Source organism: Stegostoma tigrinum, chromosome 17, assembly GCF_030684315.1.
Source record: "Stegostoma tigrinum isolate sSteTig4 chromosome 17, sSteTig4.hap1, whole genome shotgun sequence".
Taxonomy (NCBI): Eukaryota; Metazoa; Chordata; class Chondrichthyes; order Orectolobiformes; family Stegostomatidae; genus Stegostoma; species Stegostoma tigrinum.
Window position 1 is genome coordinate 45,397,662 of NC_081370.1, and position 12,653 is coordinate 45,410,314.

Consider the following 12,653-nt stretch of genomic DNA (forward strand, 5'->3'; position numbering starts at 1 on the left):
AAGATATATGCAAATTTGGAAGTGGACTAGTTAGTGACAGGCAGCATGATATTGTACAGGGAAGGTCATGACTCAGCAAACTGACTGAACTTTTCTGAAGAGATGACAAAGATAATTAATGAGGGAAGGGCTGTGGATTTGCTTCATATGGGCTTTAGCAAGGTACTTGAAGTCCCACAAGGCAAATCAGTGCACAAACTAAAATCACATGGGGTTTGGGATAGGTTGGCTGGGTGGATGCTTACAAAACTGACTTGGCCACAGAAGACAGATGGTAGCAGTGGAAGGGTGCTGTTCAAAATGGAGACCAGTAACCAGTGGTGTTTCACAGTATCAGTCTTAGGACCTCTGCTGTTTGTAGCATTTATAAATGATCCGGAGGAAAATGTGGGTGGCATGGTGAGTAAGATTTCAGATGACAAGATGATTGGTGGAGTTGCTGATAGTGCCGACGATTGTTAAAGAACACAACAGTATACTGAGAGATGGGTGACTTGAACACTGAAATGGCAGCTGGTATTGGATCCAGACAAATACGAGGTGATGCATTTTGAAGGATCAAATTAAAGTGAGAATTATACTGTAAACAGCAGAACTCTTAGGAACACTAACACACAGACGGATGGAGGGGGGAGGGGATGCAGGGACATAGTAACCTAAAAGTGGCAACACAAGTGATCAAGGAGGCATACGGCATGCTCGCCTTCATCAGCCAGGGCATGGAGTACAAGAGTCGGCAAACCATATTACAGATACACAAAACCCTTGTTCGGGCGCATTTGGAGTACTGTGTGCAGTTTTGGTCACCACATTACCAGAAGGATGTGGAAGCTTTGGAAAGAGTGCAGAGAAGGTTCACCAGAATGTTGCCCGGACTCAAGGGCATCGGCTATGAGGAAAGGTTAAAAAGACGAGGATTGATTCACTTGAAAGACAGTGGCTGAGAGAAGACCTGATAGAGGTCCTCAAAATTTGGAAAGGCATAGATAAAGTGGATATTAAGAGGCTTCTTCCCAGGATTGAAGTTCCAAATATGAGGGTGTACAGGTTCAACGTGAGAGGGGAAATGTTAAAGGGAAATGTGCAAGGGAGGTTTGTCATGCAGAGCGTGGAAAACGTTGCTTGAAGAGGCGATGGACGCAGGCACGTTGGCTATGTTTAAGAGGCACCTGGATGATTACATGAAGAGGGGGGGAATAGAGGGATATGGACCGAATAAGGGCAGAAGGTTTGTTTTTAAGATTAGTCTGAGCACGATGATCAGCTCAGGCTTGGAGGGTTGAAGGGCCTGTTCCTATGCTGTACTTCTCCTTTGTTCTTTGTATGATCCATGTGCTGTTGAGAATTACCATATCCTCCTATTACAAACCTGGACTTGTGCCTTTTTACATTCAACCACTGAAATACTGCAGCTGGCCAGGCAGCGGAGAAACAGCAAGAGGGAGAGAACAAAGACAGTGACGAAAAAAAAACACCACTACTCACTCTCACACTCCCGACCGAGACAGACATGGGTGTCACACAGAGGACAACAAACAGCCAGAGTTAACAAGTGTTGAAATGGTGCCCTGTGTGCTGAGGTCCAGGTCATTAATATATCAAAGATAGCCTGAGTCCCAACATTGACCCTGGCGATCTCTGTAACAAACATCCCTCCAGCCAGAAAAATGTCTCTGTTTTCTGTCAATGAGCTGATTTCATTCAGTAGGGAGAGGAGGCAGCTGCCAGCCTTATCATATTCTCCTCAGAAAGAGCATTCTCTGGTCCAGTGAAAGAAACCTTTCTTCAAGGAAAATCATCAATTGCAAAACACAAATGTTATTAAATGTCCTTGGCTGCAATGGCTTTTGCGGTACATCATGGCCACTCGTTTGTCTGGTTTTAGTTTCTCTATTACCTGAACCACAGGGATGTGTCCGTGCAGAACGGAGAAGGTGAGAGCTGTCCAGCCCCTGCTGTCTGGGTGCACTGAAGGGTATCTCTGAGTGTTGCCAGGGAGCTGCGCAGAACAGATGAGACAGAATTGTTCTATTATAAGTGCTTCACGTGAATTTTCAACAAATACAAGAAAACAAAACTGCTGGTTTTTGATGATTAGCTGCTTATCAAGAGTTAATGAAGGCTTACTGAAAGATCCAGGTTTGCAGCAGCATCAATTAACATCTGCACCATGGCTTCATCTCCAGCAGCACAGGCATACATCAGTGGTGTCATTCCCTATGGAAATAATGCACAAAAAATGGAATGGGAAGAAATTGATCAGAAACACCCACATGACAAGCTGTAACTGGTTAGTAATTGTCTTGGGCGTTGCAATTACACAGGGGTTACACTCAACCTGTCGTTACATTTTAAGTCAAGACAGCAGGAGAAATCCTGAGATACTTGTTCAATAAAGACTTAAGCAAAGTGTGGTTAAATCCAGAGACCCAGATAATGTTCTGGGACTTGGGTTCAGATCCCGCCACAGCAGATGGTGGAATTCAAATTCAATAAAATATCTGGAATTAAAAATCTAATCATGGCCATGAATCCATTATCGATTGTCAGGAAAAACCCATCTGATTCACTCATGCCCTTTAGTGAAGGAAACTGCCTTCCTTACCTGGTCTGGGCTACATGTGACTCCAGACCAACAGCAATGTGGTTGACTCTTAATTGCCTACTGGGCAATTATGAATAGACAATAAATGTTGCCTGGCCAGCGATGCCTTCATCCCGTGAATAAATAAAGAAACAAAAAACAGTTAATGTTCCAAGTCTGACATCTGAAGAAATGAACAGTGGTAGAAAAACAAAGGGTTTTATGCTGTTGGGGAAGTGTCAAGGGGCAGGTGGAACAAGACAGAACGTCAAGGAAAGGAGGGGATTAGAGAATGAGATTAGAGATCAAAGGTATCAAAGGGAGTGGCAATGGTTGTAGGAAAGAGACAAAGCGTAGATCCAGAGGAGATATTATTAGCAGTAAAGATCAACTCTGACTTAAAAACAACATGGAAACAAGGTACAGACCCTGGGAAAAGGGGAAAGAAAATGGAAAGTCTCCCACTGAGTCTTCACCATCCCCCAGACCTCCACCTTACTGAGGACGAATGGTCAGTCCTCAGTAAGGGGCTCACCTTTGTCCCCCTCCATCCACACATCAATGAATACCAGTCACGTTTGGACATTGAGAAGCTTTTCCCCTGCCTTTGCCTCCACGCTTACTTCTTTGACACTGAGCCTAACCCTCCCTCCACTGACCTCTTCTCCCACCTCCAACACAAGTCCTCCTCCTGGGCACCACCCCCAGGCCTCCTACCCTCCCTCGACCTCTTCATCTCCAACCGCTGTCGTGACATCAATCGCCTCAACCTCTCCACCCCTCTCACCCACTCCATCCTCTGCCCCACAGAATGTGCAGCCCTCTGCTCCCTCCACCCCAATCCCAAACTCACCATAAAACCCATGGACAAGGGAGGTGCAGTTGTAGTATGGTGCACTGACCTCTACAACGTCGAGGCCGGATGCCAACTCTCCGACACCACCTCCTACCATCCCCTCGATCATGACCCCATCCCCAACCACCAAATCATCATCTCCCAAACCATCCACAACCTCATCTTCTCAGGTGACCTCTCACCCACAGCCTCCAACCTCATCATTCCCCAAACCTGCACGGCCCGTTTCTATCTCCTTCCCAAAATCCACAAACTTGACTGCCCTGGTTGACCCATTGTCTCCACCTGCACCTGTCCCACCGAACTCATCTCTGCCTATCTGGACTCCATTTTCTCCCCCTTGGTCCAGGAACTCCCTACCTATGTCTGTGACACCACCCATGCCCTCCATCTCCTCCAGAGCTTCTGATTCCCCGGTCCTCAACTCATCATCTTTACCATGGACGTCCAGTCCCTATACACCTGCATTCCCCATGCAGATGGCCTAAAGGCCCTCCGCTTCTTCCTGTCCTGCAGGCCCAACTGCTCCCCCTCCACTGACACCCTCATCTGCTTAGCCGAACTCATCCTCACCCTCAACAACTTCTCTTTCAATTCCTCCCACTTCCTACAAAGGGAGCAGCCATGGGTACCCGCATGGGCCCAAGCTATACCTTTCTCTTTGCAGGTTACATGGAACAGTCCCTATTCCGTAGCTACAGTGGCCCTAAACCCCACCTCTTCCTCCATTACATTGACGACTGTATTGGCGCTGCCTTATGCTCCCACAAGGAGCTCAAACAGTTCATCCACTTCACCAACATCTTCCATCCCAATCTTAAGTTCACCTGGACCATCTCTCATACTTCTCTCTCCTTCCTGGACCTCTCTATTTCCATCTCTGACAACCACCTGGAAACCAATATCCATTTCAAGCCCACCGACTCCCACAGCGACCTAGAATACACCTCCTCCCACCCACCTTCCTGAAAAAATGCCATCCCCTATTCCCAATTCCTTCGCCTCTGCCGCATCTGGCTTAGAACGGGTGGACGCTAGTAAGTTGTTTCCGTTAGGTGGGGAGACGAGGACCCGTGGGCACAGCATTAAAATTAGAGGGGGTAAATTTAAGACTGAAATGAGGCGACATTTCTTCAGCCAGAGAGTGGTGGGCTTGTGGAATTCATTGCCACGGAGTGCAGTGGAGGCCGGGACGTTGGATGCCTTCAAGGCAGAGATCGACAAATTCTTGATCTCAGAAGGAATCAAGGGCTACGGGGAGAGTGCAGGGAAGTGGAGTTGAAATGCCCATCGCCATGATTTAAATGGCGGAGTGGACTTGATGGGCCGAATGGCCTTACTTCCACTCCTATGTCTTATGGTCTTATCTGCTCCCAGGATGAGGCATTCCACTCCTGTACATTTCAGATGTCCTTGTCTTTCAAGTACCGCAACATCCACCCTGCAGTGGTCGAGAACGCCCTTGACTGTGTCTCCCACATTTCCTGCAATTCATCCCTCACACTCGCTCCCCGAAATAACAAACAAAACAGAATTCCCCTCGACCTCACATATCGCCCACCAACCTCCGGATCCAACGCATCATCCTCCGACACTTCCGCCATCTGCAATCTGCCCCCACCACCAAAGACATTTTTCCATTGCCACCCTCACCTGCTTTCCAGAGGGAACACTCTCTCAGTGACTCCCTTGTCCGCCCCACACTCCCCTCCAGCCTGACCACACCTGGCACTTTTCCATGCAACCACAGGAAGTGTTACACCTGCCCCTACACCTCCTCCCTCAGCCCCAGCCCAGGCCCCAAGAAGACTTTTCACATCAAGCATATGTTCACCTGCACATCTGCTAATGTGGTATACTGCATCCACTATACACGGTGTGGCTTCCTCTTCATTGGGGAAACCAAGCGGAGGTTTGGGGACTGCTTTGCAGAACAACTACGCTCGGTTCGCAATAAACAACTGCACCTCCCAGTCGTGAACCATTTCAACTTCCCCTCCCTTTCCTCAGATGACATGTCCATCATGGGCCTCCTGCAGTGCCACAATGATGTCACCCGAAACTCGCAGGAACAGCACCTCATATTCCGCTTGGGAACCCTGCAGCCCAATGGTATCAATGCGGACCTCACAAGCTTCAAAATCTCCTCTCCCACTCCCCCGACAGCATCCCAAAACTGGCCCAGCTCATCCCTCCCTCCCTCATCTGTCCTCCCTCCCACCTATCCCCTCTTCCCACCTCAAGCCCCACCCCCATCTCCTACCATCTAGCCTCATCCCGCCCCCTTGACCTGTCCGTCCTTCCTAACTCCCCACCAACACTTACCTCTACTGGCTCCATCCCTGCCTCTTTAACTGGTCTGTCTCCTCTCCACCTATCTTCTCCTCTATCCAGCTTCCATCTGTCTCTCCATCTCTCCCTATTTATTTCAGAATCCCCTTCCCCTCCCCCATTTCCGAAGAAGGGTCTCGGCCCGAAACATCAGCCTTCCTGCCCCTACGATGCTGCTTGGCCTGCTGTGTTCATCCAGCTCTACACCTTGATATCTCAGATTCTCCAGCATCTGCACTTCCCACTATCGATTGAAATTGATGCAATCTTTCACGGTCTGAAGCTGTTGAACTCAACATTGAGTTTTGAAGACAATAAGGTGCCTAGTCGGAAAATGAGCTGCTGTTCCTCCTGTTAGCATTGGGCCTCACTGCAGCCTGGCAAGTGGTGTTCCTTGAATTGTCCGACTCCATTTATGGGGATAAGTTGTCTCCTAATATTCATTGCAATCTCACCAATTCTCACAGCTTGATTACACTTGTTCACACCCTGCCTCACGAAAAGTTCCTTCTGAAGGAACATACAGAGATTTCATGGGGCTCAGAATTACTGTTGAAGGCACCTGAGGCAAGTCCCTCCTGACTATATACCACTGAGCCAACATCTGCAGGTAAATGGGACATATCCAGTGATGGCGATGGTGGTGCCTGGCACATTGTCATTAAGGAGTAATTCAGTGAATTACAATTGCAAACGATGCCTTCTCAAGTGAAGATGCAAAAATCACTGATTAAAAGGTTGTACTTGTACAAATATACACAAGTACCCGTCTTGAAAACTAACAGACACACACCATACACAAACACATTCAACATCCAAGCCCAAGAAGAAAAACTAAAAACCCGGCAGAATTGTACCTAAAAAGTGTTTTGAGTTATGGGTTATAACCATGAGAGGAGGTGGAAATGGGTCCTCTGTTTATAGTCCTGTCGTAGTGAGTCACAACAAGTATTGAAATCTTTTCTCAGCACGTAGCTACCATAGTTCAATTAAATTATAATTAACTAGAACCAAATAAATAAGCCAGATTGCAAGGTTTCCTTGAATGAAAGGTAGAGGAATTTATTACCCACAACCCTGATCAACCCGCCTGACCCAAAATATTAACTCTGTTTTTTTCCTTCACAGATGGTGCCAGGCCTGTTGAGCTTTTCCAGCAACTTTGTTTTTTGCTCCTGACTTACAGCATCCGCAGTTCTTTGGTTTTCACAAAAGATTGTCTCTGATCATTGTCATAATGTGGTTTGTTGGAGCTAGCTGTGCACAAATTAGCTTCCATGTTTCCGGTGTTACAACAGCGACTGCAGTTCAAATAAACTTCAATGTCTGTAAACCACTTTCAGATATCTTGAAATTGTGAATGGTGGCACAAAAATTCAAGCCCTTATCCTTTTTTTGTTTAAACACAATCAGGTATTTCTGAAAGGCGTGCTTTGACAGACATGTTGCACAGCTCAAATTAGAATTATATATTGTCTTTTTATTTTTCATTAGACGTCTTACTGAGCTTTTCTCACTAAATTTTCCATGTAAAACAAGCAGCTTTTACCTGGTTATCCATGGTGTTAACACCATCGGGTCCTAAGAGTTCGATGGCCTGATTCACCAGGTCTGTTCTGCCGCAGCTTAACATGCGGAATCCAAGGTCTTGCTGAAACTTGGCAGTAGCAGCTTTTGCATCCAGTCTACGAAATGAACTGAAGCAGTCTTCAGTTCTAAGAAAAAGTAATACTTACATTTGTATGGCTTGAGGGTACAACCTAACTCAAATCAACTGAAATAAGATCAGGTACTTTTTATAATTTATACTTTTCCTCTTTCTCTATCTTGTTGATCTCTTGTCACAGCGTGATTTAACGGGGAGAATTCCTGTTTAATGGTGAGTTATGTTGTCACTTTGCAAAATGATTGCTTTCAAGACATGTGTTTCTGGCCAGTGAGTGTCAAAAGGCAACTTTATCTGGTGAATCTTAATCCTGCCCCTACCTGGCAGCTACAGAAATATCCATTCCACTGGAGACTTCTCTCTCCTTATCTGAGAGGTGCTGATACTTACCATAATTATCATACTATGCCAAGAGGAAGTTAGCTAACTCAGTACAGAACTAGGGATCTTCCTTGTCTGTAAAGCTCAATTATTCACTCATGTAGCACAAATCCTCTTAATTTCTATACATTTTCTTTTTCTCTCCATTTTGCTGGCTTACAAAATTCTTGACCATAACAAATCATCTGGGTCCTTTCAATCTGTGCTGCAGGTGCTGCACAGCCAGCAACTGCCAGGATGAAGGGGAATTTGAGTGACCAGGTCGCATCTCATATCCTTCCATCTGTTTGTGATCCAGCTTATAACACACTAATTAGCAACATACACTGTGAGACAAACATGCAGAGAGGCTATAATTCAAGGTCAGGTTTCTAAATCTGGTCTGGAGTTCAGATTGTGTCGTTGAGCATGGAAATCAAAATCAAATTTACGAGATTCCTAGATTCTAAAATCCCAGAGCTCTCAAACTGTGCAGGAGAGTAGTTTCTATATACAATACAAATCTGCATAGACTTAAACACAGGCAATATTATATTGTAAAGATTGATAAGAAATTACCAGCAGAGGAAATTGTCCCTTGGTGTAGTAACATTTACTTCTTTACAAAATGTAATAATAAAAACAATAAAATAAAGTATATATTTGTGGCTGCAGAGAAGGCTATTATAAGGAGCAGTTTTTGCAGTTTTAGTCACTATTCTGATGATAACTGACTAAACTAGAAATTACGGTGTGCAATATTGTATGTACATTTGAAATGTTCATTTGGAATTTAAGCCACACTGCAATTTTTTTATATAACAAATTAGGAATTGGAAAAGATCATTCCGAGTCAGTTTCCGAATCTGACCATTCACAACTGTGGGCCAAAGAGGAAAGGTTTATCAGGCAAACACCTCATCATCTACTAAGCTACACCCTACATTCAAAAACAGATCCTTATTTCCCCCTTCACTGCAGCTCTTACAGAAGAATAGTATGCTTTTACAGAAAGACTGCACATACTTTAATTGCCGTGGTTCACAATCCAGCCCCGGTAGCAGCAAACGAGCAGTTTGTCTCACATCATCACTGTCGACAGTTAAACTGCGCCGATGCTCAGCATGTGTGATGGCTACTCTCATCCACTCCATTAGTGGAGGGAGCAACATGAATGGCCTGAAGCAAAGTAAAACAGAAATGCTGAATAGTAAAATGGCACTGAAATAGTTTAAAGCAGTAACAGACATTGCCTTCAAACAGTCTGACGTACTGGTCAGACCACAAATGGCCTAGAAGGTTTCTAGTTTTGATCACCGAGCTACAAGGACATATTCACACATTGGATAAGTAATCCATCTCTGAACTGCATCCAATTTCTCACATCAGATACCTGAGTTATAAACAATGATCACAGAAATTTGGGTTACGTATTCAAATGGCGATGTAAGCTACCATTACAGCAACTACAGTTGATATGTACTGCAATGAAATATCCCATTGCTTTTCACAGGAGAGTTATAAAACAAAGTATAACATTCAGCCACATCTTGGAGCCAAAGGACATGGAGTAAAATATACAAGAATAGCTACAACATACCCTGCATACAAATGCCAAATTCTCCATATTCTGGAAATCAGAAATAAGAACAGAAAATGCTAGCAGTACTCAGCTGCATCTGTGGTGACAGAGAGACAGTTGACCTTTTAGTTTTCATCAGAATCGACTCTAAACGAACTGAAATATATTCTGCAGTCTAGTATCAAAGTTGTTTCAATTGTCGTGCAATTTCATTTGCTAATTTCCAGCAAGTTACAAGTCATGGCACCATGCCCTACCTACATTATTCCTCTGTGCTCAGAGAGACACACACACACACACACAGACACACACACTTTTCATGACTTTTGTTGTGATTGGACTGGAATATTTGTTCACTTTTCATTTTTCAGTTCTGATAGCAGACTGCTCAAAACGTTAGATCAGCTTTTTTTTTACATCTGTGGCCTTCTCTTTTGCTTTTTAAAAGAGTCCATTGACTGTGTAACAGACAAGTTGAGGGTATACTTTGGGTTATGTTTTATTAGCTAGATTCATATTCTGGAAACTCAGCAGGCACATTCTATCCAAAGATTTCTCTGAAATGTCAAGAAAACAGGTTTACAGTTTTTGAGAGAAGGGAGCTATAGACACAACATTGTGTTGGAATATGACTCATGGATTACAACAAAACATCAAAATATGTAACTGAATAATGAAATATCTTCTAAAAGCATACAAATTATCAAAATTCATCTTACGATCCTGTGATGTGGATAATATATTGACCAGAAGGGGAGAAAATGAAGAATACTGAAATCAACAATAGCGCACAACACTTCACAGAATCATAAGGAAGCAGGCCATTTGGCCCATTGAATCACCCACCTGGACCCATCCCCCCACTCTATCCCCGTAATCCTCCATTTTCCATGGATAACTCACCTAGCCTGTACATTATGGGCAATTTTACATGGCCAATCCACCTAACCTGCATGTCTTTGGACTGTGGGAGGAAACCTACGCACACACGGGGAGAACGTGCAAACTCCATACAGACAGTGGATGGAGGGCAGATTCAAACCTGGGTCCTTCGTGCTGTGAGGCAGCAGTGCTAACCACTTGGCCACCGTGCCGCCCGACTTGTTGCCCATATTGCAGTCAACCAGGCTTGCTACAGAAACTTTATATTACTGATCATGTAAGCAGTAGACTGATTTCCTGAGATGAAAAGACTAGGCTGATACTCCCTAGAGTTTAGAAGAATGAAAGATGATCTCATTGAATTACATAAAAGTTCTTCAAGGCTTTGACAGGATAGATGCTGGATTTATGTTTCTCTTTTTGGAGTCGGCTACTAGGGGTCGCAGTTTGGGTCGAAGCGATCTGCAAGCAGCGTGCTGAAGCTCAGATAAAAATAAATGTCTTTACTCAAAAGATTGGAAATCTTCCAGAAAATTAAGGATACACAAGTTTTACTCAAATAAATAGACATTCATTTATACTCCTCATATGGCCGTAAGACATTCCAACTGATAGGCAATTAAATTGTTTTGGAATTAAGTGACTGTTGAAAATGTAGAATATATTTGTGTGCACACAGGAAGCGCCTACAAATGGCAATGAGATAATGACCACAAACTGGTTTCTGTGACAAAAGCAGAAGTTGCTGGAAAAAGTCTTCTGGACCCAAAACATTAGCTCTCAGGAACACGTGAAGGAGTACTGAGGCTCCGAAAGCTTGTGTTTTTAAATAAATCTGTCGGGTTAAAACCTGGTGTCATGTGATTTCTGACCTTGTCCACCTCACTCCAACACTGGCACCTCAACATCACGATTTCTCTTCATAGATGTGCCAGCATTTCCAGCAACTTCTGATTTTGTTTCTGATTTACAGAATCCACAATTCTTTCAGTTTTTATTTGTTTCCGTGACATTGTTGAGGGATACATTTTAGCCAGAGCTCTGGGGATAACTTGACAGATCATCAAAACATCTGTGCCCATCAGAGAGGGCAGACACAGCCTCTGTTTAACATTTCATCTGAAAGACTTCACCTCAACCAGAGTAGCCACTTCTCAGTGCCACATTGACTATCAACTTTGGCTTTTAGGCTGGGTTCTCTGCCTGGATTTTGAATTCTGGGTAGAAAGCCCAGCCACCAGTTCAGCTCCAGTTTGTGGCCTTGCATGGTGTGAATCAGGCACTCCCACTGGGATTTCTGGCAGTCGCTGCCCAATTAAAGGACAGTCGGCAAGTTCTAGAGACTGGGGAACTATTGGGAGCAGCTCCACTACACTCACATCAACAGTCTCACAACCTGAAGTGGGAGTTCCAGATCTATCATGGAGAAGAGGCAGTGTCTTGACATTGTGGTGCCCTATGACAAAGAGGTCAGTTCTATTTTCAAATTGAAATGGCCACAGCTGCTTGTTTGTGATGGTGGAAGGACAACCTTTCCCAGGGATTGCCGTCAGTCAGAACTGGTAAAGCAACTCTTGTGGAATTGGGCTCTGGGGCATGTCTCCCTTGTGACCTACTGCTCCCTAACTCTTGCCCCCAAACCTCTGCCCAAGTTCACCAGTCACATTGCAGTCTGAAAGGTAGGAAAGTGGAGTAAAGTCCACAACTGAATCAACCAGAATCTTATTGAATAACGATAATAAGACTTGATGGCCCGAATGGCAAACTCTGAATTTCTGATGTTCTCATTTTCCGATAAATTCGGGGAATAGTTAGAGCTGTTCACTACAGCACACTATCACGTCCACCACTGCCACAGCCAGATTCTACCAAATTTGGTTTGTTAATTTGTAATAAACCAAAAGAACTGCAGATGCTGAAAATCAGAAATTGCTAGAAAAGCTCAACAGGTGTGACAGCATCTGGGCAAGAAAGGCCACCAGGTGAAATAAGGTTAGTGCCCACGCTTTGGGTCCAGACATCCTTCTTCAAAAATGATGGGGTAACTAGGAAAAGAAACTGCATCTTATGCAGAGGATAGGCAGTGGAGGGGAGATCACCAGGTGAAATGAGGATAGTGACTGCTGTCTCACAGTAGCCTGATGTTCCATAGTAGGGTCATGGTCAAAGGGGAGATAGGAGGGCATATCTGATAGCTGACGCTCAGCCTCTGTAATGTCGAGATCTGCCCACCACTCAGTAAAAGCATCACCCTTGTCAGCAGAGGTAACAAAGTGTGAAGCTGGATGAACACAGCAGGCCAAGCAGCATCTCAGGAGCACAAAAGCTGACGTTTCGGGCCTAGACCCTTCATCTGAAACGTCAGCTTTTGTGCTCCTGAGATGCTGCTTGG

At 44.6% G+C, this 12,653-nt stretch overlaps 1 protein-coding gene across 4 annotated transcripts in view; it reads right to left on the minus strand.

The window, feature by feature from the left end:
• LOC125459311 (ankyrin repeat and BTB/POZ domain-containing protein 2) overlaps positions 1 to 12,653 on the minus strand; it is a 213,095-nt gene that overhangs the window by 34,212 nt on the left and 166,230 nt on the right. For all 4 annotated transcript variants that reach the window (XR_007248997.2, XM_048545615.2, XM_048545614.2 and 1 more), the window contains 4 exons: positions 8,824 to 8,976; positions 7,321 to 7,486; positions 2,128 to 2,217; positions 1,898 to 1,999 (listed from right to left, as the gene is read on the minus strand). Coding sequence is in view for 3 of the 4 variants with exons in the window: in XM_048545615.2 (XP_048401572.1) it covers positions 1,898 to 1,999; positions 2,128 to 2,217; positions 7,321 to 7,486; positions 8,824 to 8,976 (511 nt within the window). In the remaining variant the exon portion in view is untranslated. The remainder of the gene's footprint in view (positions 1 to 1,897; positions 2,000 to 2,127; positions 2,218 to 7,320; positions 7,487 to 8,823; positions 8,977 to 12,653) is intronic.